Raw genomic sequence first — 25845 nt, 5'->3', positions numbered from 1 at the left:
GCTACTTTTGGGTATTTTCTGTCACCTAGGTCTCTCAGTCACTTGAAATGAGATGTGTCCCCTAAAAATACGGTTTTGTAAATTTTGTTTGAAAAATGAGAAGTTGCTGATTAACTTTGAGCCCTTCTAGCTTCCTAACAAAAAAAAAAAGGTTTAAAAAGTTGTGCTGATGTAAAGTAGACATGTGGGAAATGTTATTTATTAACTATTTTGTGTGACCTAAATCTCTGGATTAATGGCATAAAAATTCAAAGTTAGAAAATTGCGACATTTTCAGAATTTTCGACAAATTTCCAATATTGTTACAAATAAACGCAAAAAATATTGGCACAAATTTACCATTATCATGAAGCACAATATGTCATAAAAAATCATTTTAGAATCATTAAGACATGTTGAAGATTTTCAGAGTTATTAGATGATAAAGTGACCCAGGTCATAATTGAAAAAAAAATCGGCTTGGTCATGAAGTTGAAAACAGGCTGGGTGGTGAAGGAGTTTATTGACATCAACCTAGCACTGTGCATGTGCCGTCCGTCGCCTCCACCCGCCCACACTAGCATCTTGGTGGGCAAAGGGAGAGGCGAGGAATGGCCTGCCCACACCACATGCGTCATGATGAGAAAGGTCTGCAGCGTGCGGACTTCTGAAGATGGCTGCACCTTTATGCAGGCTGCTGACTGGCGCCCTGTGGTGCAGGGCATGGGCTGTGCGGGCCGGGATTGCGGGATGCTGGGGTTTGGCTTCTTCACTGGTGAGTGTGGTGTCTCCTTGGAGACTGCACAGTTCTGTGTGTTGAAAAAGGCCAGCAGTGGTGTCTCAGAGCAGGACGTCAAGGCAGCAGGAGATGGAGGAGCTGCTGAAGCAGGTACAGCACTACCGAGGCTGGCAGAGGTCATTGACGTCACTGCACCAACCACAAGGGTGTGCGCTGCTGCTTTCTGTTATCTGCCAATACATATACCCACAAGCCGCCAATTCTTTGACATCACCTGTGCCGATCACTGCATGCTGCTGCTTTGTCATCTGTCAATACACACACATATACACACCCTCTCACTCTCACACACCCCATGACTCTCACACACCCTCCCACTCTCACACACTCCCTCTCACACACTCCCTCTCACACTCACTCTCACTCTCACACACTCTCTCACATACTCTCACATACTCACTCTCACACAAACCCCTCTCACTCACACACACTCCCTCTCACTCTCACACCCTCTCACTCTCACACACACACACCCTCTCACTCTCACACATACACCCTCTTTCACACACACCTCCTCTCTCTCACCCCCCCTATCTCTCTCTCACACACACCCCCTCTCTCTCACACACACCCCTTCTCTCTCACACACACCCCTTCTCTCTCACACACACCCTCTCTCTCACACACACACACACCCTCTCTCTTACACACCCCCTTTCTCTCTCACACACACACGTCTGGCCAATTCACCGACATCATCGGTGCCGACCACCACATGTTGCTGCTCTCTATTTACCAATATACACACACGTCTGGCCAATTCACCGACATCACTTGTGCCGAGCACCACACGTTGCTGCTCGCTATTTACCAATACACACACGTCTGGTCAATTCACCAACATCACTTGCGCCGAGCACCACACGTTGCTGCTCTCTATTTACCAATACACACATACGATGTCAATTCACTGACATCACCTGCGCTGACCACCACATGTTGCTGCTCACTATTTGCCAATACACACACACACATGGTCAATTCACTTACATAATCTGCGCGACCATCGCAAGCTGCTGCATTATTATCTGTGAATCTCACCAATTTGTTTCAGATGATATTCGCAGACAGTGTCTTCAATAAAATGGCGCTGGAGTTGGCGGTATGCACAAGCGCTGAATTCGGTGCCATTTTATTAAGATTTCAACTACATTACAAACAAAGCACTGCCCTCTCGGCGGCTAAAGGGATGATGGTGGCAGCCACTGCGCAAAATTTAAATAAAGGGGAGGAAAGCAGCCAGGAGAGGAATAGATAAAAAAGACCCCAGCCACAAAGTTCTGCCCCGATGTTAAATCATCGACACCCGGGAATAGAAGCGGTTCAGTAGCTAGTGTATTATGGTGAGGCATGAGCGAATAGAGGGATGTAACATCACAGTCAAATGACCATTCCATTTTATCCACCCTACGCAAAAGGTGCTTAGTGTCCTTAATAAAATTTGCCGTTTTTTCAGACAGTGGTTGTATAAATGCATCTACCAATGTCTCCAGCTTGGAACCAATGCCCGTAACTACGGGAGAAAAGGGAAATGAGAATGCATTTTTATGCACCTTGGGCAAGGCATGGAAAACAGGGATTATTAGACTTGTCAACAAATATGTATTGTTCCTTTGTCTTAGTCATAATAATCATCACTACAGCATCTTGTAGCTATTGTAATTCAGACTGAAAAATCAAGGTGGATCATTTTCTATTCTTTTATATGATGATAAGTCACATAAAATGCCGGTGATATTTCTTTTTCAAACACTGAAATGCAAAAGAGAAAAACGTACAATATGAGGAATTGCAAATAAATACAGTGCCAATTGTCTCTGAGAAATTCCCTATTTCAAATATGGACATTCCTGTAATTTGTCTGACAATTTTGAGCTATTTACAATTGACCGTTTTGAAAAAAGGGCTAATCTTTACAAGTTTTTTCAGTAAATTAGTTAATTGATACTTTTGTTTTACATTTTTTAGGCTGCTGCAAAGGAGGGAAAAAAGCTGGTGAACAAGTAATGGCTACCAAGGAAAATTCTCTCAGTGCATATTGCAGAGAGCCAAGCTATTTTGAAATCCCTAATAAGGAGCTTCAACAACAATCTGATGGAGAGCGAAATATTGTGTATGACATTACACAACTAGACCCTCAATGCCAGCAAATCTCAGGTGCAGGACATGCTTCCTTTACAATAGAGTTTGATGACAGTTCTCCAGGAAGAGTAACCATTAAAGATCATGTAAACAAGTTCACAGACCATCATCAAAAGACAAAGAAGCAGTTATCTGGAGTTAATAACTTTGCAGGGTTAAATACAGAACTGATTGCTGCAGAAAGTAAAGTAGCTGACTGGTTAGCACAAAATAATCCACCCCGTTTGCTAAAAGAAGCTTCTGAAGAAGATACAAAAAGTGTTAAAAGTGATGTTCCAGTATACTTAAAAAAGATACAAGGTACTGCCTTTAAAACACTGTTTTTATGTGCGTCCATGATACAATCTTTAATGTTATGTTTCATAGCTTTATATATTATCTAGATGTATAAGAATTTATTTAAATTATTAGAGGTTGGTCAGTACTACAGTAGTACCTGGTCACAGCCACTATAGTTTTGACAGAGCTGTGGTGATCCGGCAGCTTCGAAGCGCTTCAGACAACCGCCGATAACAGATGATTGGGGAGGGTTGGGGGGTGTTGAGTGTCACACCACAAATGATCAGATATTAATGGCCTATTCTATAGAGAGACTACAGATGGCTCTTATTGCACAATTCATTACGGTATTCACTAGAGAAGGGCAAACCTGCAGATGTTCGGATTCAGCAGTTTTGGACTGGACTTTTGGAAAAAATGGCATGCGGTCCCCTGTAAAATAAGAGGGACTTCATGCTGATTTTTTTTTTTTTCTAATTATTTAAATAAATTTAAAAACTGTCGTTTGGTCCACCCCCTTCATTTTGATTCCCAGCCAAGATGAAGTAGACAGCTGGGGGCTAATATTCTCAGGTTGGGCAGGCCCATGGCTATTGGGCCTTCCCCAGCCTAAAAATAGCAGTCTGCAGCCACCCCAGAATTGGCGTATCCATTTGATGCACCAGTTCTGGCGTTTAGGCTACATTCACACTTGCATTGTTTTGCATCAGTCACAATCCGTCGCCTTGAGGAATTACGGTTGTGGAGACACGGGGTTCAGTGGGTGCTCTCGTCCGCTGGCCTGGCTGCCTTTAGAAAGACTGCATGACCCAGGGCTCATCCCAACTGAACGCCCGACCTCCTTAACCATGGGCGGAACACTACTCAGAAAACACAGGGTGAGGGAATCACAAAATTAAGACTTTATTGGATCCCCAAACAATTAACGACACATAACCAGCAAAATCACAAAATGTAACCGGCAACAGTTTCTCACCCTTCCGCTGGCTCACCAGGGATTAGAATGTCCGTGCCTCAGAACTTCGAAGCTACTTACTCCAAACCAGCAGCACTCCGCTTTCGGCAAGCAGTCACCGAGAATGGAATAATGCCAGATTTAGGAAGCTGTCTGAGGACCGCAAAGCCTGTAGTCAGGTGACTGGATTGTCCCAAGCCGAATTCCTTCCTTGGGTAGTCCTTGATAGCTCAGCCGAATCCTTGCATTCGATGCTGAAGTCAATATCATATTATAATCCTGGTTCGGTTATGGCTTGCCAATCGGATCCGCAAGTCCTAGATTGGTAGCATGTAACAAGAGTCTACCCGGGCAATGGACAGTCCTTCCTATTATATTCCAGAGCTCTCCATTCAGCCCATTGGGGTCTTCACGATTGGTGGATAAGACTGGGCTCTTACTGGCTAGATTTCAAGCTGTGTACAAAATATCCAGAGACGAGGGAGAGACAGCTAAGGCTAAGTTAACACTTCCGTCAATTTGTATCAGTCACAATCCGCGACTCTGGTAAACAACGGAATCTGTTTGGAAGATTCCGTTGTTTCCCATAGACTTGCATGAGCGGCGGATTGCGACTGATGCCCTTGCGTTGCATCCTCCGCCCGACTGATCAGTCGTGGAACGACTGAGCGTTGGGCGGCAGGAACGCAGCCTGTAACATTTTTTGAGCAGCGCAATCCGTATGTTTTCACTGCGCATGCTTATCGGCGGCCGAACGATCAGCTGATTGCCCGGCCGCCGGCTATTGTGAACGATCAGCTGATCTCCCGGCTGCCGGCTTTTGAGAGCGATCAGCTGATCTTCTGGAGGCCGGCTAATGAGAGCGATCAGCGCTCTCATTAGCCAGCCACCGGGAGACCAGCTGATCGCTCTCAAAAGCCGGCGGCCGGGAGACCGCCGGATTTTGAGAGCGATTAGCTGATCTCCCGGCCGCCGTCTTATGAGAGCAATCAGCTGATCTCCTGGCCGCTGGCTTTTGAGAGCGATCAGCTGATCGCTCTCAAAAACGCAATCCGCTTTCTCAAACCAATACTTATCATCCGTTGTACAACGCATCAGTCACAAGCGTCAAGCAACGCATGTGACTGATGCAAAACAACGGAAATGTGAACCTAGCCTAAGTTACAACACATCTAGTAATACACGTAATACAATGGGAGGTTTGCATAATTGATTTGTCTGGGTGTCTGGCCTTCACTGACCAAGGCAATTACATGAGTCAACAAGAATTGTAACACTAGACTCCTAAGGGTGCCGTCTCGCTAAACGACGTACCAGCGATTCCGACCACAATATGACCTGGTCAGGATCGCTGGTGAGTCGCTACATGGTCGCTGGTGAGCTGTCTATCAGGCAGATCTCACCAGCGACCAGCCACCAACACTCCTGTAACGATGCTGTGCTTGGTTCCCAGGGTAAATATCAGGTAACTAAGCAAAGCGCTTTGCTTGGTTAACCAATATTTATCCTGGTTAACAGCATACACCGGTTAGCGCTGGCTCCCTCTATACGTAGCTAGGGTACACATTGGGTTACTAAGAAAAGCGCTTTGCTTAGTTACCCGATATTTAAAAAAAAAAAAACCTCACCAAAAAGGAGCCAAGACAGATGATGTATGCGCGCACACACAGAATGTGGTGAGCCTCCCTCATAAGGATGGCTGCAGCCCTGGTGCATGATGCTGATGATACAGCCACACAACCTCCACACTAGAGGGGAGGGGAGGCTGCGTAGCATAAGACATGCACACTCATAAGGCTTGCACTGGGAGCCCATCATATGAGTGAAATGCACAGTGTCTGAACTGTAACCTACAAATGACGCCAAAAACATAGGTCATACGGGCCCATCAGCACTATATGTAAGTGCATCTCACACGGATACACGAGATGCACAGTTTCTGAACTATAGCCTATAAATGACGCACAACACCAGGTCAGGCGGGTCAGTTAGCACTATATGAGTGCATAACACATGACAGGCTCATCATTTAACCACCTGAATTCAAAAGGTCAAAACACATCCTGCAAAAAGAGGAAGGCTCACCACATTCTGTGTGCGCATACATCGTCTGTCTTGGCTCTTTTTTGGTGAGTTTTTTTATTTTTCTATGTGGTTTTTCTTACCTGATATTTGCCCTGGCTACGTGTGCAGGGAGCCAGCGCTAAGTGGTGTACGCTTGTAACCAGGGTAAATATCAGGTAACCAAGCAAAGCGCTTTGCTTACCAGGTTACCAGGTTGGTTACCAGCGTACGCTGCTTACACAGATTCGGTGCTCGTTGGTCTTCTGCCGTCAAACACGCCGATGTGTGCTGCACAGCGGGAGACCAACGAGCAAAAAATGAACCAGAACAGTGTGTAACGATCAGCGATTTCACAGCAGGGGCCAGGTCGCTGCTTAGTGTCACACACAGCTTGATCGTTGATAAGGTCACTGGTATGTCACAAAACCTGTGACTCAGCAGCGATCTCTCTAGTGACCTCGCTATGTGAGAAGTACCCCTAAGAGTCTTGTAGAAACAATGGGGGGGGGTTATCCCCTGTCTATAAACAAACAATCTTCATGTCTGGCTGAATTTTAAGAACTTAACGCATGCTAGACACTGACAGAGTCCATGTTGTCACAACGGTATCCTGCAAAATATTTTTCAGAATTCCCTATTTTCCCCATAGACTTGTATTAAGGACGGATTGTGACTGATAGCCTTGCATTGCATCCGCCGTGCAGATCAGTTATGGAATAACTGCCCATCGAGCGGTATGAACGTACAATGTAATGTTTTATTAGGGCTGTAAAAAAAACGAACTGCGCAGGATTCCGCCACCATCCTTCAAGAGCTATAATGCCTGTCTATGGTGCTGGATTCTGCTATAATCCGTCACACAACGGAATCCAGTGCTAGATTCCGTCATGCTCTACTGAGCATGCCCACCATGTTTGGCACACCCGTTAAGCTGTCCAAAACATATATGGATCACGTCAGATCCGTCAAAAAACAGACGCACAGTGGATGTAATGGACGCGACAGATCAGTTTTTTCACAGGATTCCTGTGAACGGAATCCTGTGAAATAACACATCCGTTGCATCAGTTGACAGCTAAAAAACAACGTAAGTGTGAATGTAGCCTTACTCGGATCATCCTGATTGCCTTGGAGCTCTGTCAATCAATAATATACAGCTCTGCAAAAATTAAGAGACCACTGTAAAATTGTCAGTTTTTCTGATTTTCTCTTAGGGTACTTTCACACTTGCGTTGTTTTCCTTCCGTTACAGTCCGCCCTTTTGGAAAACAGCGGAATCCGTTAACGGATTCCGCTGTTTCCCATAGACTTGTATGGTTGACGGATTGTACCAAAAGGACCTGCGTTGCTTCCGCTGGGCGACGCTGCGTTGCTTCCGCCCAGCGGGAGGAACGCAGCATGTAACGTTGTTTTGAGCAGCGGAATCCTCGGGATTTCACTACGCATGCTCTTCTTTTTTTTTTAAATCACAAACTTTATTTTGGCTCGCGGTGGCCGAACGTTCTACTGAGCGCCCGGCCCTCGGCAAGTGACAGCGCTCAGCTGAGCGACCGGCCGCCGGCATGCCCGGCCGCTGGCAAGTGACAGCACTCAGCTGAGCGCCCGCCGGCATGCCCGGCCGTCGGCAAGTGACAGCGCTCAGCTGAGCGCCCGCCCGCTGGCATGCCCGGCCGCCGGCATGCCCGGCCGCCGGCAAGTGACAGCGCTCAGCTGATCACCCAGCGGTCAGCTGCAGGGAGCGATCAGCTGATCACCCGGCGGCCAGCAAGTGACAGCACTCAGCTGATCACCCGGCGGTCGGCTGCAGGGAGCGATCAGCTGATCACCCGGCGGCCGGCTGCAGGGAGCGATCAGCTTATCACCCGGCGGCCGGCTGCAGGGAGCGATCAGCTTATCACCCGGCGGCCGGCTGCAGGGAGCGATCAGCTGATCACCCGGCGGCCGGCTACTGGGAGCGATCAGCTGATCACCCAGCGGCCGGCTACTGGGTGAAAAAAAAAAAAATCAAAATGGATTCCGTTGTTTTGCAGCATTCATTGCATCCGTTGTGCCACTATATGCAACACATCCGTTGCATCCGTCACACAACGCAATGCAACGGATACCGTTCAACGCAAGTGTGAAACTAGCCTTAATAGGTATATTTTTGAGTAAAATGTAAATTTGTTTTTTTTATTCTATAAACTACTGACATGTCTCCGAATTTCCAAGCAATACATTTTCAATTTATTTTCTAAAATTGAGATATGGACAAAATAACAAACAAAATGCATTGCTTTCACACCTCATAAAAAATCACAGCTGCCATGGAGCCCTGGAATAGTAATGGGTAGGGGTCTGAGACCCCCTCATTATTAATTGTGTAAATAAAAAGAAATAAAGAATTAAACACAACACACAGAAAAATCCTTTATTTAAAATAAAAACAAAACAAAAAATAACACCCTCGGTCTCCATTTTTTTAACCTCCAAAACCCAGAATATCCAGCTCACTGCCACCTGACCTCACCGCTTCTCAGTCTCGGACACCGGCCCTGCCCTGGCCTCAAAGCAATAAACAGAAGATTGATCCAGCTGAGTGCAAATGGTGATTTATTTATGCATGATCAGACAGTGCACAGATAACAACGCGTTTCTGTGTTGACGCCCTTAATCATAACCTCCAAAACACCCCTGCAGGTCTGACCTAATCCACAGACACAACGTCCCACGATGATCCCGCCTCTGTTACATCTGATGGCGGTTCCCATGGTACCCCAGCTGTGACTTCAGCTGAACTCAATGAATTCACCTGAGACTTACTCAATGCTGGATTACTAGCTTAGGCTATGTGCGCACGTTGAGTTTTTGTTGTAGAAAATCTGCATCTCCATGATGCGGTTTTGATGAGTTTTTATTCCAGGAGATGCCGATTTAGTGCAGAAATTTCTGCACCAAATCTGCATCTTATGGTAAAAAATAAAACGTCAAAATCGCATTGCGTTTTTTGGTGTGTTTTTTTGGCCACCAAACTGCATCTTCTGCCAGAGAAATGCATCAGGATCGCATCTCCTGGCAGAAGAATGTGTCAAAACAGCATCGCATTGCTTGTTGCATTTGTCTGCCAGGAGGCAGATTTCCTGCAACCAAATACTCAATGTGTGCACATAGCGTAAGCCAGTAATTTGGCATTGAGTTCACCTGAGGTCACAACTGGAGTTGTGTGGGAAACAACAGCTGTGACCTCATGTGAACTCAGACGTCACCATTCTCACAGCTGCGGTTCCATCAATGTGTCTCATACACTGCAGTGATACTCACGTTTTCTAATGGGACCACGCACGCACGGTGACCTCAGATGTAGCAGAACTGGGATCGGTGTGTGGATTATTTCGTACTTGCAAGGGTGTTTTTAGGGTTAATAAATTGAAGAAAGAGGGTGTTTTTATTGTTTACGTTAAGGATTTTTTTCTGGTTTTGTTTTTTTATTTTAACTTGCATGATAAGTAATTAAGGGTCTCATAGTCACTTTACCATTATTAACATCGGGTTTGATAACAGCTGTGATTTTTTTTTTTTTTTTGGACAAATCGTAGCTGTCACTAACCCCTTATATTACCTCTCTTGCCACTGCTCCAGGGCAATTGAGATGAGCTGGGTAAGCGCCAGGAATGGTGCATCTAAAGGATGTGCCAATTCTGGGCAGACTGCAGGCTGCTATATTTAGGCTGGGGAGGGCCCAATAACTATGGGCCTCCCCAGCCTGAGAATACCAGCCCCCACCTGTTTCCTTTATCTTGTCTGGCATTCCAGTTGCTCACATAAGAGAGTGCTTAAACGTAATTTTGAGCAATATAATACAATGTATATAACTAAAACAATATCCAGTTGTGTCAATAAATCAACCAAAACAAATATTAACCCAATACATGAATATTTATTAATCACCAGTGTTAAAACAATACATAAACCATATATTCCAATGGTGTTCTGTTAACCATAGCCAATGCTTAGTATATAACAGAGGACAACATGACATGCACAGACAGCCAGTAAAAGTAGCTTATAAAGCGAAATAGAAATAAATTACTGCCTAAGACTATGTGCGCACTTTGCGTCGCCCTAGTTGCAGTTCTAAACGCATCCTTTGGCAGAACATTTTCAACCATTTTGAACATTAAGACACTGCTAAATAAAGTTAAAACAGTCAAACACAATGAAAAGAAGGGAAAAAGAGGAACACAATTATTGAAATCAGCGAAAATAGTTATTTCATATAATTATAGCGGTTTTATACTATTTAAGGCTAAAATAGCAAAAAAAATATATTTTTCATTAATTTAATTGTCGGACTATGTGTGTGTGTGTAAAGGGACATATTTCATTATTTTGATGTCAGAAAAGCATGTGTTTATGTAGTCCAAAACGCATTCTTTCTGCACCTAAAAAACATGTAGAACGCTGGAATTTTGATGTTTCTTGCTTTTTACAACTTCTCATTGACTTCAATGTTACCAAAACGTGGCCCAAATGGCAAAAACAATTGACATGCTGCTTCTTTGAACGCAGAGTTTTTGCCCAAATTTATGCAAATTAAAAGCTGCGTTTGGAAACGCAAAGTGCGGTCAGGAAATCCACATTTTCCATAGACTTTGCAGGAAAATCAAAACGCATGCCTTTTGGCATGAAAACGCTGCAGTTCAAAACGATCCTCAAAAGCACCTAAAACGCAGGTGAAAACGGAAAGTGTGCACATAGCCTAAAAGCTAAAGTGTTTGTGCTAGAACGATTAATGTAACTGAATAGCAAGTAATTGAAATATAGTGATGTTAATTTTATCGAGATGATGGTGCTCTGTGTTCCTTTCGCCCAGGGACACCACCTGACTAGTAGGGCAAAACGTGCGGTGGAGCGAGGGGGACACGCAGATCACTAACATCCCAGTAAACTTAACATCACTATGTTCTAATTACTTGCCATTCTGTTACTTTAAGCATTCTAGCTAGAGGTGAGCGAGTACCGAAATATTTGTAATCGCTATACTTGTAACGAGTACTTTGTAATACTCGCGGATTCGTTTCGAATAGTGAGTATAATGCATGTCATTTGGAAATGCGAGAAATTTTCTGCTGGACCCAACAAAAAGGTCTGGGGGCCTGAGGAAATGGCTGAAATGGATGGGAAAGTGATGAAACCTAATGGGGAGAGCCTGGAGAATATGCTTGCATGCATTTCTGACTCACATATGGTTTCTGGGAATAAGGATGTCACAGTATTGCGCCACATTTACAGATACATACGAACACCTACCAAACCTAACCTAAATTGCATTTTACAGGCCAAAAAGGTTAAACAGTTTTCCCTGCATAATCACTTGTATATAAGGCTAAATGAACCGGAAAAAAAAAAATATCCCTTTTAGCGTTTGTTCACATGTGGCTTTTTTTTTTTTACTTTTACAATTGGGATGGCCCTTACTTATATATTTTGTAGGTCCCTCTGTCATACATAATTTTTAGTTAGCTATTCCCCAGCACTTTACAAAGCCAGCTAGAACGTGCCCTTTGGTATGCTAATCTTTGACCTGAGGGGCCACAAGTGGTCCTGTAACATACGTTTTGGAGGGACTGCTGTTACTTATACATTTGGGTAGTCCCTCCCTCCATGAGACTCAGATAGTGGAATACATATTTCATAGCAGTTTACAATGCACCCATTGTAGCATTGGGCTTTACCCTCCTCCTCCTCCATCTCATTCTGCCGCCCTCAATTCAAGTTTTTACAGGGCCTGCAGGTGTCAGGAAACCTGAGTTTGGTGAGCACCCAGAGGTAACCCAGTAACATACGTTTGGTAGGGACTTCTATTACTTATACATTTGAGCGGTCCCTCCCTCATTGAGACTCTGATAGGGGAATACATATTCCATAATAGTTTACAATGCGCCAATTATAGGCGGTCACAGCCTGGCTTATTCTGTCCACATCAGCCACATTAATACGTTTCTAGTGGGCTTGCCAAATACAAAGCAGTACTACTAGCATTTTGGGCTGCCTGGTAGAGTACTCACTGGTACTTTTTTCACTATTTTTGGGGTCAAGGTGGGTGTGCTTAGCTTGGGCCATCAACATATGCAAATATGTCACCAAAACTCAAAATGACAAAAAAGCCAGTTGTTAAGGGACAGGGACGTGGGCATGGTGTTGTCATTGGTGGGTGACAAGGCACGGAGTCTGTATCAGATAATAAGAAGCTTGATACATGCACTTTGTTCCCTGCCAAATTTACCGGTTTGGCACGTAAATGTTCTATCTTGGATGGCAGACAAGGCCTTTTCGCATTTCTAAAGCAGCAATAAATCTTTTATGACCACACAGTCTACTGTGAATATACAAAAGGCTGGCCTATCCAATCCTCAACCTGGTCCTCCTTCCCCCCCATAGTCAGTCACAGGAGACATATGACCCCAAGCTTGGCCACTCTGAGGATCTGTTTTGTACATATCCTTTGTTTGGCTCTGGACTCTCACCATGCAGCATTGAAGAGGGATGTGAGGAGGTGGTGTGTGTTGATGCGCAAGTATTTGAGGAGCTACGGCCATAAGAAAGCCACTTTGAGGAACCTGTTTAGTGTCCAGAGTTATAGGCTGATGATGATAAGACACAGTTGCCATAAGGTCAGCCTACAATTTTCAGTTCTGCTGGGGCAATTATCACTGATAGGCACATACGCCTCCCCACAGAAAATGCAGACTTACTCTGATTAAATTCAACAAGGACTAGATTTTTCCACAATTTGTAATCTTTCCAGATGAGAGCAAGCCAAACTAAATTTCCCCAAAATATTGATTTTGACTACTGCTGTTAACATCCACCTCTTCCCATATAAAGCAATTTCCTTCCTGACTCATGACTCAGCCCATAGGGCTAATTTTTGTAAACACTATGCTCATTGTGCAGTGGTGGACAAACCAGGATAGTACTCTCCTACTCCAGCCTAACTACTATTTGTCATTGGAGGCCCTTGTGATGTTGACTCCCTGTGTCAACCATGACTCAGGCCATAGGGCTAATTTTTGTAAACTATGCACATTGCGCACTGGACAAACCAGGACAGTAGTCCTACTAAACTAATATTTGTCATTGGAGACCCTTGTCATGGGTTGTCCCACATTGTGATTGAGATAGGGGATACATATTCGATAGCAATTTTTTTTAAATCAGATCTTTTTTTATTAAATTATTAGGGATCAATACAGAGAGTATTTCACTTTTCATATAACTGATAACAATAAACAGATAAACACATGTGATTTATAAATCAGGTTCTTTCTCTGCATGTATGTAAATATAATAATAGAGTTCTCAAATCATAGTTATATTATATAGCTTGAGCCTACAAACTTCGTGGCTCTACAAATAAACAAAACTTAAATTATGCAATAATGCCTCAGACTAACAGGAACACCTCCTCCATCAGCCGTGTCGCTCCACATCATATTGCTATACTCTCCCACCCCTCCCTCTCCGTGCAGTCATCCATGAAACCGTTCCAGTCCTCTCTCACCTCTTCATTCAAAGTCCATTTCGCCACAGAAAAAACTAGTTTTAATTCCCTTCCTCACACATGCCATCACTGCAGGCACAACAGTAACCGGTCCAGCATTGCATCCCGAACCAGTGCACTAGAGGGTAGGCCCGGCAACTCCATCCATGGCCGCCAAATGTTGTAAAACTTTTTCAATGTTTTTCTTTTTAAATAAACTCCCCTTTCCAATCTTATGACGTTATTTAATTTGTTTTTGAGCTCTGGTAATGTTGGTGGTAGAGGGTCTAACCAGTGATATGCAAGTAGCTTTCTTGCTTGGTACAAGATACGGGCTATTCCCAGAGCTGTTGGAGAATCCGGATCCACTTCTCCTTCCCATAGACTCAACAGGCACAGGCGGGGCGACGGTGGTATTGTGATATGATATATTTGATCTATAAGTCCCAGGGTTTGGTTCCAGAAATCACCAATGTGTCCACACTCCCACATAACATGCATCAAATGGGCATCATCCTGTCCACACCTAACACACTGTGTGTTTGGTCTGAGTCCCATGTTAAATAGTAGACTGGGAGTTTTATATACCCTGTGGATGAGATATATTTGAGACAGCTTTTGGCACTCCGATACCGCCAGTTTAGGAACTTGTTCCAATATATCAGACCACTGGCCTTCCGTCAGGGGACCGACGTCTCGTTCCCATTTGCTTTTAACAATCAATGGATGTGTTTCCAGATGGGCAGGTAGTAATTTTTTATATAGTTCCGAAATAAGACCCTTAGAGGACTCAGATGTAAGCAGCCTATGTAATGTTTGATTATGTGTCACTGTGACCGGGTTTGTCCTCCCCTGTCTTTCCAGTGCGTGTCTCAGCTGCAAATACTGATAAAAGAAGACATGCGGAAGGTGAAACTCCGTTCTCAGTTGTTCAAAGCTTTTAAGAGTATTATTTTGTAGTACTTGTGACACTAAATGGATCCCTTTATCCTCCCATCCTCTGAACCCTACTAATTTTTTAATTTCTGGCAAGTCGGGGTTCTGCCACAGTGGCCAGAGCTCTGTAGGTCCGCTTATCCCCAAAAGAGACTTACCCCTGTCCCACACCCGGAATATCATAGCCAGTGTGGGATATCGTGCCCCATTTATCTGTCTTTGTCCCACATCCAACCGGCAACCTGGGTACTTCCATACTGATCCCTCTCTCACTATATCACCACTGGTATCATACCCTCCTTCTTTGCCCCAACCCCTCAGATGTTGCATCTGGGAGGCTATATAGTATATATATGGGTTTGGTACCGCCAGTCCTCCCTCCTCCTTTCCCCGCTGTAGCACTTCCAGTCGAATCCTAGCTTGCTTTTTCTTCCAAATAAGTTCCCGGAATATTGTATTAATTTTTACAAAAAATTCCCTACATATCCACACTGGAGAATTATGTATAAGGTATAGTAATTGTGGCATCATTACCATTTTAATTAAATTGGATCTGCCGATATATGATAGCGGCAAACGGCACCAGGTATGCACTTTTGCTCTGAATCGCTGTAACAGGGGTTCCAGATTTAGGGCCTGGAAATCCTTCGGGATTGGGCTGACAATTACTCCCAGATATTTAAACTCCCGGACCACAGGAACTGGAATCTGTAAGTCCGAAAAGTCCCCCGGAAGGGGGTCCAACGGCATTAAAGCCGACTTGGACCAGTTGATTCGTAGACCAGACCTCTGTCCAAATTCCCGAATGATATTCATTGGCGGCAAAATCGAGGAACGTACCCTGTCTAAATATAAGAGTAGATCGTCTGCGTATAATGATATATTTTGTTCCACGGCTCCACACCGAAATCCCTCTACCTCCCTGGATTTCCGTATTGCCACTGCCAACGGCTCCACTGCAGTCGCGAATAGCAAGGGTGAAAGCGGGCACCCCTGTCTAGTACCTCTTCCAAGAGGAAAAGACTCGGAGACCCTGCCATTAACCCTAACCTTCGCCACCGGTGAGTCATATAGCAGTTTTACCCAATTTATGAATCTATGTCCAAAGCCCATTTTCCGAAGTACAGCCCACATATATTCCCATTCAAGGCTATCGAACGCCTTAGCGGCGTCTAATGACAAAATTGCCCTTTCCCCCGGTACCTCAGAACTATGTTGAATTCCCAAATATAATTTCCTGAGATTCATAGATGTGGCTCTGCATGGAATGAATCCTGTCTGATCACTCTGCACTATAGATGAGATGACTCGGGACATCCTATTGGCGAGCACCTTGGCCAGCAATTTAATGTCTGTTTGTAGGAGAGAGATTGGGCGATACGAATCCGGGATCTCTGGATCTTTTCCGGGTTTTAATATTAAGACTATTAAGGCTTCCCTCATAGAGGGCGGGAGGACCCACTGCCTTTCAGCCTCTTCAAATACCTTAAGTAGTTTGGGTAGCAGTAAGGGTGCATACGCTTTATAAAACTCTCCAGGCAGGCCATCCGTTCCCGGAGCTTTTTCATTTTGTGTCTGGCCAAGCGCTTCCTCCAGTTCTTCCAATGAGATGTCCCGGTCCAGCAATTCCCTGTTTACATCACTCAGTGTAGGAAGAGAGAGAGCATCCAAATACTGCTCAATCTCTGTCTCCGTGAGGTCACAGTCTGATGTGTATAGCCGCATATAATACCTCTTTATTTCTCTTATTATATCCTCGCTTGCTGTTACAAAGGCACCCGATTCCGTCTTTAACCTATTTATATAAGAAGATCCTTCCTGTGCTCTAATGACTCTGGCCAGTAGGTGCCCCACGCCCTCCCCCGCCATAAAATAATTTTGTTTAAGGAAATAACGTTTATTTTCTGCCACCGACATGAGATTTTCTTTGAGTGACATCTGTGCCTTCTCTAGAGTGTGTTTAGTTTCTACTGTCGGGTTGAGCACCACCGCAGCCTCCGCATCAGATACCTCCTGAATCAGACTCTGGGTGTAACATTTGGTTTGATTTTTGCGTATGCATATTTCTCTAATATATATGCCCCTTACCACAGCTTTCATAGAGTCCCAAACTATGTGTGGCGGTGCAGAGCACTCATTAAGATGAAAGTATTCCAGAATGTTATCATATAAAGATCCCCCAATAAGCTGGATCCAGAAGGGATTAAGTTTCCAGATAGGCCTGGGCAGAGCGAGGGGGTTTCCCCATGCAAGCGTAACATGTAATGGTGAGTGATCAGATACACTTCTAGGTAGGTAGGCCACCTTTTGTGTATATGAGGCCATAAAAAAAATTGTTTAAAAGAACAGAGAGTCCTCAGTGGTTGATACCTTTTAATGGCTAACTGAGGCCATAAGTGAGTTTCCAATAGCCAGGTCTATCCGTGACATGGTGTGGTGGGAGCTAGAGTAACAGGAGAATTGTTTGGTTGTGGGGTGTTGGGCACGCCAAAGATCTACAAAACCCAGCTCCGTTAGCATTCTAGCAAATGAAGTCGGGGCGGCGTTCTCCGATATGTTTCCCGAGTGTAATTTATCTAGATAGGGATGTAAGTAATTATTAAAATCCCCTATCAAAAGCGTTGGCACAGATGGAAGGGAATCTAAAATAGACAATATCCTTTTTACCGGTTCGACTGAATATGGTGGAGGGATATATATCGCAACCAGAATAAATTGTATACCATACAGCGTGCAAAGCAAACATACAAATCTGCCCCCCGGGTCAATCACTGATTTGGTACATGAGAACGGGATGGATTTGTGCACCAACACACTCACACCCCGTGCATGGGTCGAGTATGTGGAATGATATTCATGCGCGATCCATCCCTTCCTCAGCCAATGAACATTATCCCTGACCATGTGGGTCTCGGAGAGACATAAGATAGCCGGTAAAAGTTTCTGTAGGTGAGTAAATATAGCACATCTTTTGTTCGCATCTCCGAGCCCTCTAACATTCCACGCTACAATATTTAAAGATGTCGCCATAATCGTAGACTAAGATATGATCCGGACGGATACTTCATACCTGGAGGAGAGAGGCGTTCTCCACCGATTCTCAAAAACATTAGGTTGAGCGACACGACTGAGGCACACCACACTTCCCAAACAGATTGCATCATACCACAATAAACAAGAAAAACATGGAGAGAGATAGGGCTCTGCACACCAGTGCCCAGTGCCCCTGCCCTCAAACTCAAGTGTATCTTACACATTTCTCCCAAATAGAGAGAATCAGGGCTAAAAACACGCCCCAAGTCCATGCAGGGAGGGGGGTCCACAACTCGCTAGTGCAGCGTGTGTCCACAATGAACCGGCCGTCTCCCAACCTGGATCCTAGATGAATTTAACTGTAATGAGCTCACCAGCATAGCGTCCCAAACAAAAACAACGCCTGGCGGCAGAAAGGGAAATCTCAGGTATTCTTCCTCCTCAGGGATCTCTCATTGATATCCAGCCAAGACAATGCCGCCGCAGCCGTATCAAAAAAATGAGTCTCTCCGTTCGCAGCAATCCGCAGCTTAGCAGGGTACATCATGGAGTATGGCACTTGCAGGTTGCGCAGTCGTTTTTTGATCTCAATAAATTGCGCTCTTTTACGTTGCACTTCCATGGAGAAATCAGGAAATATTGATATCTTCCTCCCATCAATTGCAAGTTCTTTGATATCTCTGGCTCTGCGCAGGATAGTGTCCCTATCTTTATAGTGCAGTAGTTTAATCAGAATAGGACGTGGGGGTGCTCCCGGCTGTGGGGCACGCGCAGGGACCCTGTGCGCCCTTTCAATGGTGAAGAAAGAGGATAGTATGTCTTTTCCCATGGTGTCTTTAAGCCATTTTTCAAAGAAATTCAGTGGGTCATTGCCCTCCATCCTCTCTGGGACCCCCACCAGTCGCAAATTACTTCTGCGGGAGCGATTTTCCAAATCATCCACCTTGTTTAGCAGTGTGGAGATATTTTGCGTGGCCTTTCCCAGCTCTCGTGACATTGGTGGTAATTTATCCTCTGTTGTACTCACTCTTTCCTCCAGCTCCCCCATTCTGACAGTCACCCCTTGCAGCTCACGTTTAATACAGGCCATATCTGAGGTGACAGTTCCCATCTGGCTGCTTAGAGTGGCCAATGTGGTATTGCAAGAGTTAATTGCTGCCAGAATGTCTCTCAGTATGGCCTCAGTGAAAACAGGTGTTGTTTGCTCCACATCTCCCCCTCCTCCCTCTGCCAGCACAGGCCTGTGTGTCTGCATACCTTGTGCTGCTGAACATGCAGGGCCCAGGGTACTCACAGTCTCACCATCGGGTATGTTTTCTCCCTGCTCCAGGGCCCGTTCAGCGCTGCCATCGGGTGCCTCGTTGCAGGCAGGCTCTGTGCCAGGGGCCACTCTGGCAAACCGCTCCAACCTGCTTGCTACTCCCACTGCTCCAGCTCGGGATGGTGTGGATGCCGGCGGCGCCATATTGGATTCTTCAGAGGCACGCTCCTGCGCGTCTCTGTCCCTTTTATTGCTGCTGCGGGTCGGCATATCCTGGCTGTGCTCGCTTCCCCGGGTGTTATAAGTAGTGTTGCAGCCCTCCAGGGTCGGTAGTGCCTGTCAGCAAGGCTGGTGTGCAGGATAATTCAGGATCCAGGCAGGAGCTCACCCACGCTGCTTCCTCTCTACATGAGGTCCAGGCCACGCCCCTATTCGATAGCAATTTACAATGACTGTTGATGAACAACTGATGGCCCTCTGAAAACTTGAATTGAGGGCCACAACTACTACACTAGTCCTATGTAGATAATGTTTGTCATGGGAGGTCCTTGTCATTGTGTCTTCCTGCATCTATGACACAGCCCTGAGGAGTAATTTTTAGAAATCTGATGCACATTCTGCACTGGACCAAGTACTAGAGTATAAATCAACAAGTCTTCTCTTCCTATATATTCTGGGAATTATTACCAATAAATATCTGACCCATTTGGAGAAGATTCTCCAACCCATCCTGGAGGGGGGGCACCATATATCCTTTGTCCATTTACTTGCACAAGTGATATATTTGAGCCAGTCATCCAGTTGACTAGCACAGCTTTATTTTTCTGTTGGCAGAGTTAGGTCAAACCTGAGGCTCGCAGACTGCAGTCACTGCTCCCTTCTTGTACTCCATGTCGCTTTCCCCTTCATCTCTGTTGTCTCTACCCTTAAATGAGCGAGTGAGGGCCCTACGATAGAAATGTGAGGGCAATCTCAAATGTACAGAAGAGGTCCTTCCAAAATTTATAAAGGAGTGCCCTTCCAAACTTGTTAACTTGTTACAAGGCCACCTGAGGGCTCTTACCAAAGCCGGTTTCCTGACACCTGTGAGCCCTCTGAAAATTTGAATTGAGTGCTGCAGAATGACATGGAGGAGAAGGGTAAAGCCCAATGCTACATTGTAAACTGCTATGGAATATGTATTCCACTATCTGAGTCTCAATGAGGGAGAGACCGCCCAAATGTATAAGTAAGAGCAATCCCTCCCAAACGTATGTTACTGGGCCACCTCTGGCCCAGCTGAAAACACGCTCTGACATCACAGTAGCAGCCGGGCAGGTCAGCACCTCCAAGGCATATAAGAAGAGGTGCGTTTAGTGTTTCAGGCAGCACAAAATGCTAGTAGTACTGCTTTGTAATTGGCAAGCTCAGTAGCAACGTATTAATGTGGCTGATGTGGACGGCACAAGCCATGTTGTGACCCCAAAAATAGCTGGGGAAAAAAGGACCAGTGCTTGTAAACCAGGGGCAGCACAAAATGACACTGTGTGCTGTAAAAAAAGAGCTGTGCTTCAGAGAAGGGCTGTTCTTATTTGGACACTGGAAGAACCATTTAACCTCCTCCCTACCTAATCCAAAATCTCTCCCTCGCTGTACTTTGAGCTTGATCAGTGGTTTCAGCCCGTATAAGAGCTATTCTATTCTGGTACTATGGAGGTAGTTACAGGTTTCTTTAAACTCTGTCCCTGCTCGTATATCTCTCCCTTCCTACACTACACTGACCTCCTATACACTGAAGATAGCCCTGAAAAGGGCTTTTTTGTTGAGGCCTAAACACTCACTCTAGCAGCCACTTGCTCTGTCCCTTTGCTGATACAACGCTGGCTCCGGATGCAATGTGCGCAAAATGGCGGTAGATGGGCTTCTATTGACCCTGTGACGCTGCGTGTCCAGCCAATCACAGTAATGCCACAACCAAGATGACTGCAGTATTACTGTGATTGGTTGAGAAGCCCAGCATGTTTAGTGGCTGCAAATTAGGCGCCAAACCTGCTGGGCAGGACAAATGAATATCGCTAGAACAGTACATAAAAACTCGCAATATAACGAGTAACTCGATTACCGTACTATCTGTGCGAGTAGCGAATAGTAATGATTACACTTGCTTATCACTAGTTCTAACACAACCACTTTTGTTTTTAGGCAGTATTTACAGTGCCTACAAGTAGTATTCAACCCCCTGCAGATTTAGCAGGTTTGATAAGATGCAAATAAGTTAGAGCCTGCAAACTTCAAACAAGAGCAGGATTTATTAACAGATGCATAAATCTTACAAACCAACAAGTTATGTTGCTCAGTTAAATTTTAATAAATTTTCATCATAAAAGTGTGGGTCAATTTATTATTCAACCCCTAGGTTTAATATTTTGTGGAATAACCCTTGTTTGCAATTACAGCTAATAATCGTCTTTTATAAGACCTGATCAGGTCGGCACAGGTCTCTGGAGTTTTCTTGGCCCACTCCTCCATGCAGATCTTCTCCAAGTTATCTAGGTTCTTTGGGTGTCTCATGTGGATTTTAATCTTGAGCTCCTTCTACAAGTTTTCAATTGGGTTAAGGTCAGGAGACTGACTAGGCCACTGCAACACCTTGATTTTTTTCCCTCTTGAACCAGGCCTTGGTTTTCTTGGCTGTGTGCTTTGGGTCGTTGTCTTGTTGGAAGATGAAATGACGACCCATCTTAAGATCCTTGATGGAGGAGCGGAGGTTCTTGGCCAAAATCTCCAGGTAGGCCGTGCTATCCATCTTCCCATGGATGCGGACCAGATGGCCAGGCCCCTTGGCTGAGAAACAGCCCCACAGCATGATGCTGCCACCACCATGCTTGACTGTAGGGATGGTATTCTTGGGGTCGTATGCAGTGCCATCCAGTCTCCAAACGTCACGTGTGTGGTTGGCACCAAAGATCTCGATCGTGGTCTCATCAGACCAGAGAATCTTGAACCAGTCTGTCTCAGAGTCCTCCAAGTGATCATGAGCAAACTGTAGACGAGCCTTGACATGTCGCTTTGAAAGTAAAGGTACCTTACGGGCTCGTCTGGAACAGAGACCATTGCGGTGGAGTATGTTACTTATGGTATTGACTGAAACCAATGTCCCCACTGCCATGAGATCTTCCCTGAGCTCTTTCTTTGTTGTCCTTGGGTTAGCCTTGACTCTTCAGACAAGCCTGGCCTCGGCACGGGTGGAAACTTTCAAAGGCTGTCCAGGCCGTGGAAGGCTAACAGTAGTTCCATAAGCCTTCCACTTCCGGATGATGCTCCCAACAGTGGAGACAGGTAGGCCCAACTCCTTGGAAAGGGTTTTGTACCCCTTGCCAGCCTTGTGACCCTCCACGATCTTGTCTCTGATGGCCTTGGAATGCTCCTTTTTCTTTCCCATGTTGACCAAGTATGAGTGCTGTTCACATGTTTGGGGAGGGCCTTAATTAGTCAGAAAAGGCTGGAAAAAGAGATAATTAATCCAAACATGTGAAGCTCATTGTTCTTTGTGCCTGAAATACTTCTTAATACTTTAGGGAAACCAAACAGAATTCTTGTGGTTTGAGGGGTTGAATAATAAATGACCCTCTGAATAAACTTTTCACAATTTAAAAAAAAAAAATAAAAAAAGAAATAACATTCTTTTTTGCTGCAGTGCATTTCACACTTCCAGGCTGATCTACAGTCCAAATGTCACAATGCCAAGTTAATTCCGAATGTGTAAACCTGCTAAATCTGCAGGGGGTTGAATACTACTTGTAGGCACTGTATTTCTATTTTACTTTATAAGCTACTTTTACTAGCTGTCTAATTGTGTATGCTGTGTTGTCCTCTGTTATATACCAAACACTAGCTATCGTTAATGGAACACCATTTTAAATATATGGTTTATTATGTGTTATTTTAACACTGGTGATTTAATAGATATTTATGTATTTGGCTTAATATTCGTTTTGATTGTTTTATTAGCACAACCAGTTTTTTGTTTTAAGTTTTTAACCTGGTCTGCATATGAAATTGGGGGGACCGCACGACAATGTTTCAAAATTATTTGTTTAAATATTTATTTGTTTTAAAAAGCCGCATGGGGTCCTTCGTATTTTGATACACAGCCAAGATAGTGCACACAGGTGAGGGCTGTAGTTTTCATATGCGCTAGCTATAAAAATATGGGGGACCCTACGCCATTTGTTCCAATTTATTTATTTTTACACTCCACTCTGGGAGTCAGACAGCTAGTTTGAAGGCAATCAATCACAGATGTCAGTCTTACTGCAACCAATTACAGACACTATCACAGAGGGTGGTCATGGGAAGCGGTGAATATGCATGAGTTTTAATGAGCAGACACGGAAGTAGTGTGAAAGCCACTCGGAAACTCTGTATGTATACCGGTCCTGCTTTAATCATTTTTGTTTTCTTTTTTTTCTCGGGTGGCCAAAGTCAGCTAGGCATGTGCAAAACAGCAGATTACTCACCTTTTTATAGCCAACAGCCTGGTGTTTTGCGGTCATAGTCTGCATCACTGCAATAAGCTGTTTCATGGTGTTCTTACTGTCGTCATTGCTGCAAAATGTAAGTGATTGGTTGCACGTCATTGCTGTTGGAGTATAAAGATGCTTATGATTATTATTTTATTTTTTCCCATTTCTTGTTTTTTTTGTTAAAAACCCTGAAAGGCCCTTTTATGGTAAGCCCACATAGTTTGGGTATTCAATGGATATTCAGCAGCAGAAAATTCACAGCGGCAATGTTGCAGATGTTCTTGCGTACTCTGCTATGTATGGCAAAGTCTGAACGTCGCTGATTAAATCTACAGCTTGAATTACCGTATTAGATTTTTTATGTCAAATCTGCAGCGCTGCCCAATTTGTGCTGCAGATTTTCACTGCAGCAGGTGGATGAGCTTTCATGATATCTAGAACGATGATATGTAGGTTCTTGTATTGCCCAATGTATTTTTCAGCTAATGAAATAATATTGCCTGTCTAGCATTCTTGCTAACATTTATTTGTCAAAAGGCCTTAATTTTATAGGGGTTTTATAGTGGCCATTAATAGGATCTTCATTTTATCCCTTCCAGCTCTCTTATAGATTGTTGTGCAGTTGCTAGACCTTGGTTTCATAGCCTAGAGCTGTTGATCACATCCATGTGTCCACAATGTGTTCATATCCTTAAGGTATATGCACACCACATCTTTTAAACTCAAGTGAACCAACCCATTTTTTTTAAGCAGGGCTCACTTCAGGAAATGCCAGCATTCTTAAAACACTACAGAGATTCCCATAGACTTATTTTTTTATTTAGTTTGTGGTATCTTCCAAAAGACACAAGAATATTAGACGTTACTTTTAACCACTTTGCGTCTTTTGAATCCTGAAGCATTTAACAAATGATCAAAAGACTGAACATATGAGCAAGCAAGTCATTTTCACAAATGCAGTTCTATGTTCAGTATTTTAAAGGGAACCTGTCAGCAGATTTGGGGGCTATAAGCTGCGGCCACCACCAGTGGGCTCTTATATACAGCATTCTAACATGCTGTATATAAGAACCCAGGCCGCTGTGTAGAACGTAAAAATCACTTTATAATACTTACCTAAAACGGTCGCTGCGTTCGAGTTGGGTCATATGGGCATCTCCAGTGCCGGCGCCTCCTATTTCGGCCATCTTCGTCCTCCTTTTGAAGCCTGTGTGCATGACGCGTCCTATGTCATACACACTCACCAGTCCCGCACAAGTGCACTACAATAATTTGATCTGCTCTGCTCAGGGCAGATCAAAGTTTGCCTGTGCAGGACCTCAACGCCGGCGAGTGTGTATGACGTCGGACGCATCACGCACACTGGCTTCAGAAGAAGGACGACAAAAATAGCTGAAAGAGGAGGCGCCGTCACCAACGAACGGAGATGCCCATATGACTCCACTGCAGCGACCGTTTAGGTAAATATTATAAAGAGATTTTTACATTCTACCCAGCGGCCTGGGCTCTTGTATACAGCATGTTAGGATGTTGTATATAAGAGCCCACTGGTGGTGGCCGCAGCTTATAGGCCGCAAATCTGGTGACAGGTTCCCTTTTAAGGGTTATTAGGGCACCTTATGGGAATGTGCTCAAAATCGCTCTTTAAGGTGAGTCAATCTCATTTCCTACAGTACCTTGCGAAACTATTTGGCCCCCTTGAATTTGTCAACCTTTTCCCACATTTCAGGCTAAAAACATAAAGATAAAAAAATTTAAATTTTATGGTGAAGAATCAACAAGTGGGACACAATTGAAATTGAATGAAATTTATTACTTATTTTAAACTTGTATAAAAAATAAATAACTGAAAAGTGGGACGTGCAATATTATTCATCCCCTTTTAGTTAATACTTTGTAGCACCATCTTTTGCTGCGATTTACAGCTGCAAGTTGCTTTGGGTATGTGTGTATCAGTTTTGCACATCAAGAGACTGAAATTCTTGCCCATTCTTCCTTTGCAAATAGCTTGAGCTGAGTGAGGTTGCATGGAGAGTGTTTGTGAACAGCAGTTTTCAGCTCTTTCCACAGATTCTCGATTTGATTCAGGTCTGGACTTTGAGTTGGCCATTCTAACACCTGGATACGTTTATTTGCCATTGTAGATTTTGCTTTGTTTTGGATCATTGTCTTGTTGAAAGACAAATCTCCGTCCCAGTCTTGGGTCTTTTGCAACAGGTTTTTTTCAAGAATGGTCCTGAATTTGGCTCCATCCATCTTCCCATCAATTTTAACCATCTTCCCTGTCCCTGCTGAAGAAAAGCAGGCCCAACCCATGATTCTGCCACCACCATGTTTGACAGTGGGAATGGTGTGTTCAGGGTGATGAGC

The 25845-nt window shown here is 44.4% G+C and overlaps 1 protein-coding gene across 9 annotated transcripts in view; it reads left to right on the top strand.

The window, feature by feature from the left end:
- The window catches only part of CEP170 (centrosomal protein 170), a 974470-nt gene that overhangs the window by 280464 nt on the left and 668161 nt on the right, over positions 1-25845 (top strand). For all 9 annotated transcript variants that reach the window (XM_075339727.1, XM_075339731.1, XM_075339735.1 and 6 more), the window contains one exon: positions 2747-3220. In XM_075339727.1, coding sequence (XP_075195842.1) covers positions 2747-3220 — 474 coding nt within the window. The remainder of the gene's footprint in view (positions 1-2746; positions 3221-25845) is intronic.

The sequence above is a fragment of the Anomaloglossus baeobatrachus genome, chromosome 3 (genome assembly GCF_048569485.1).
Source record: "Anomaloglossus baeobatrachus isolate aAnoBae1 chromosome 3, aAnoBae1.hap1, whole genome shotgun sequence".
Taxonomy (NCBI): domain Eukaryota; kingdom Metazoa; phylum Chordata; class Amphibia; order Anura; family Aromobatidae; genus Anomaloglossus; species Anomaloglossus baeobatrachus.
The sequence above is the reverse complement of the archived record's forward strand: the minus strand, read 5'-3'. Positions and strand labels throughout refer to the sequence as shown.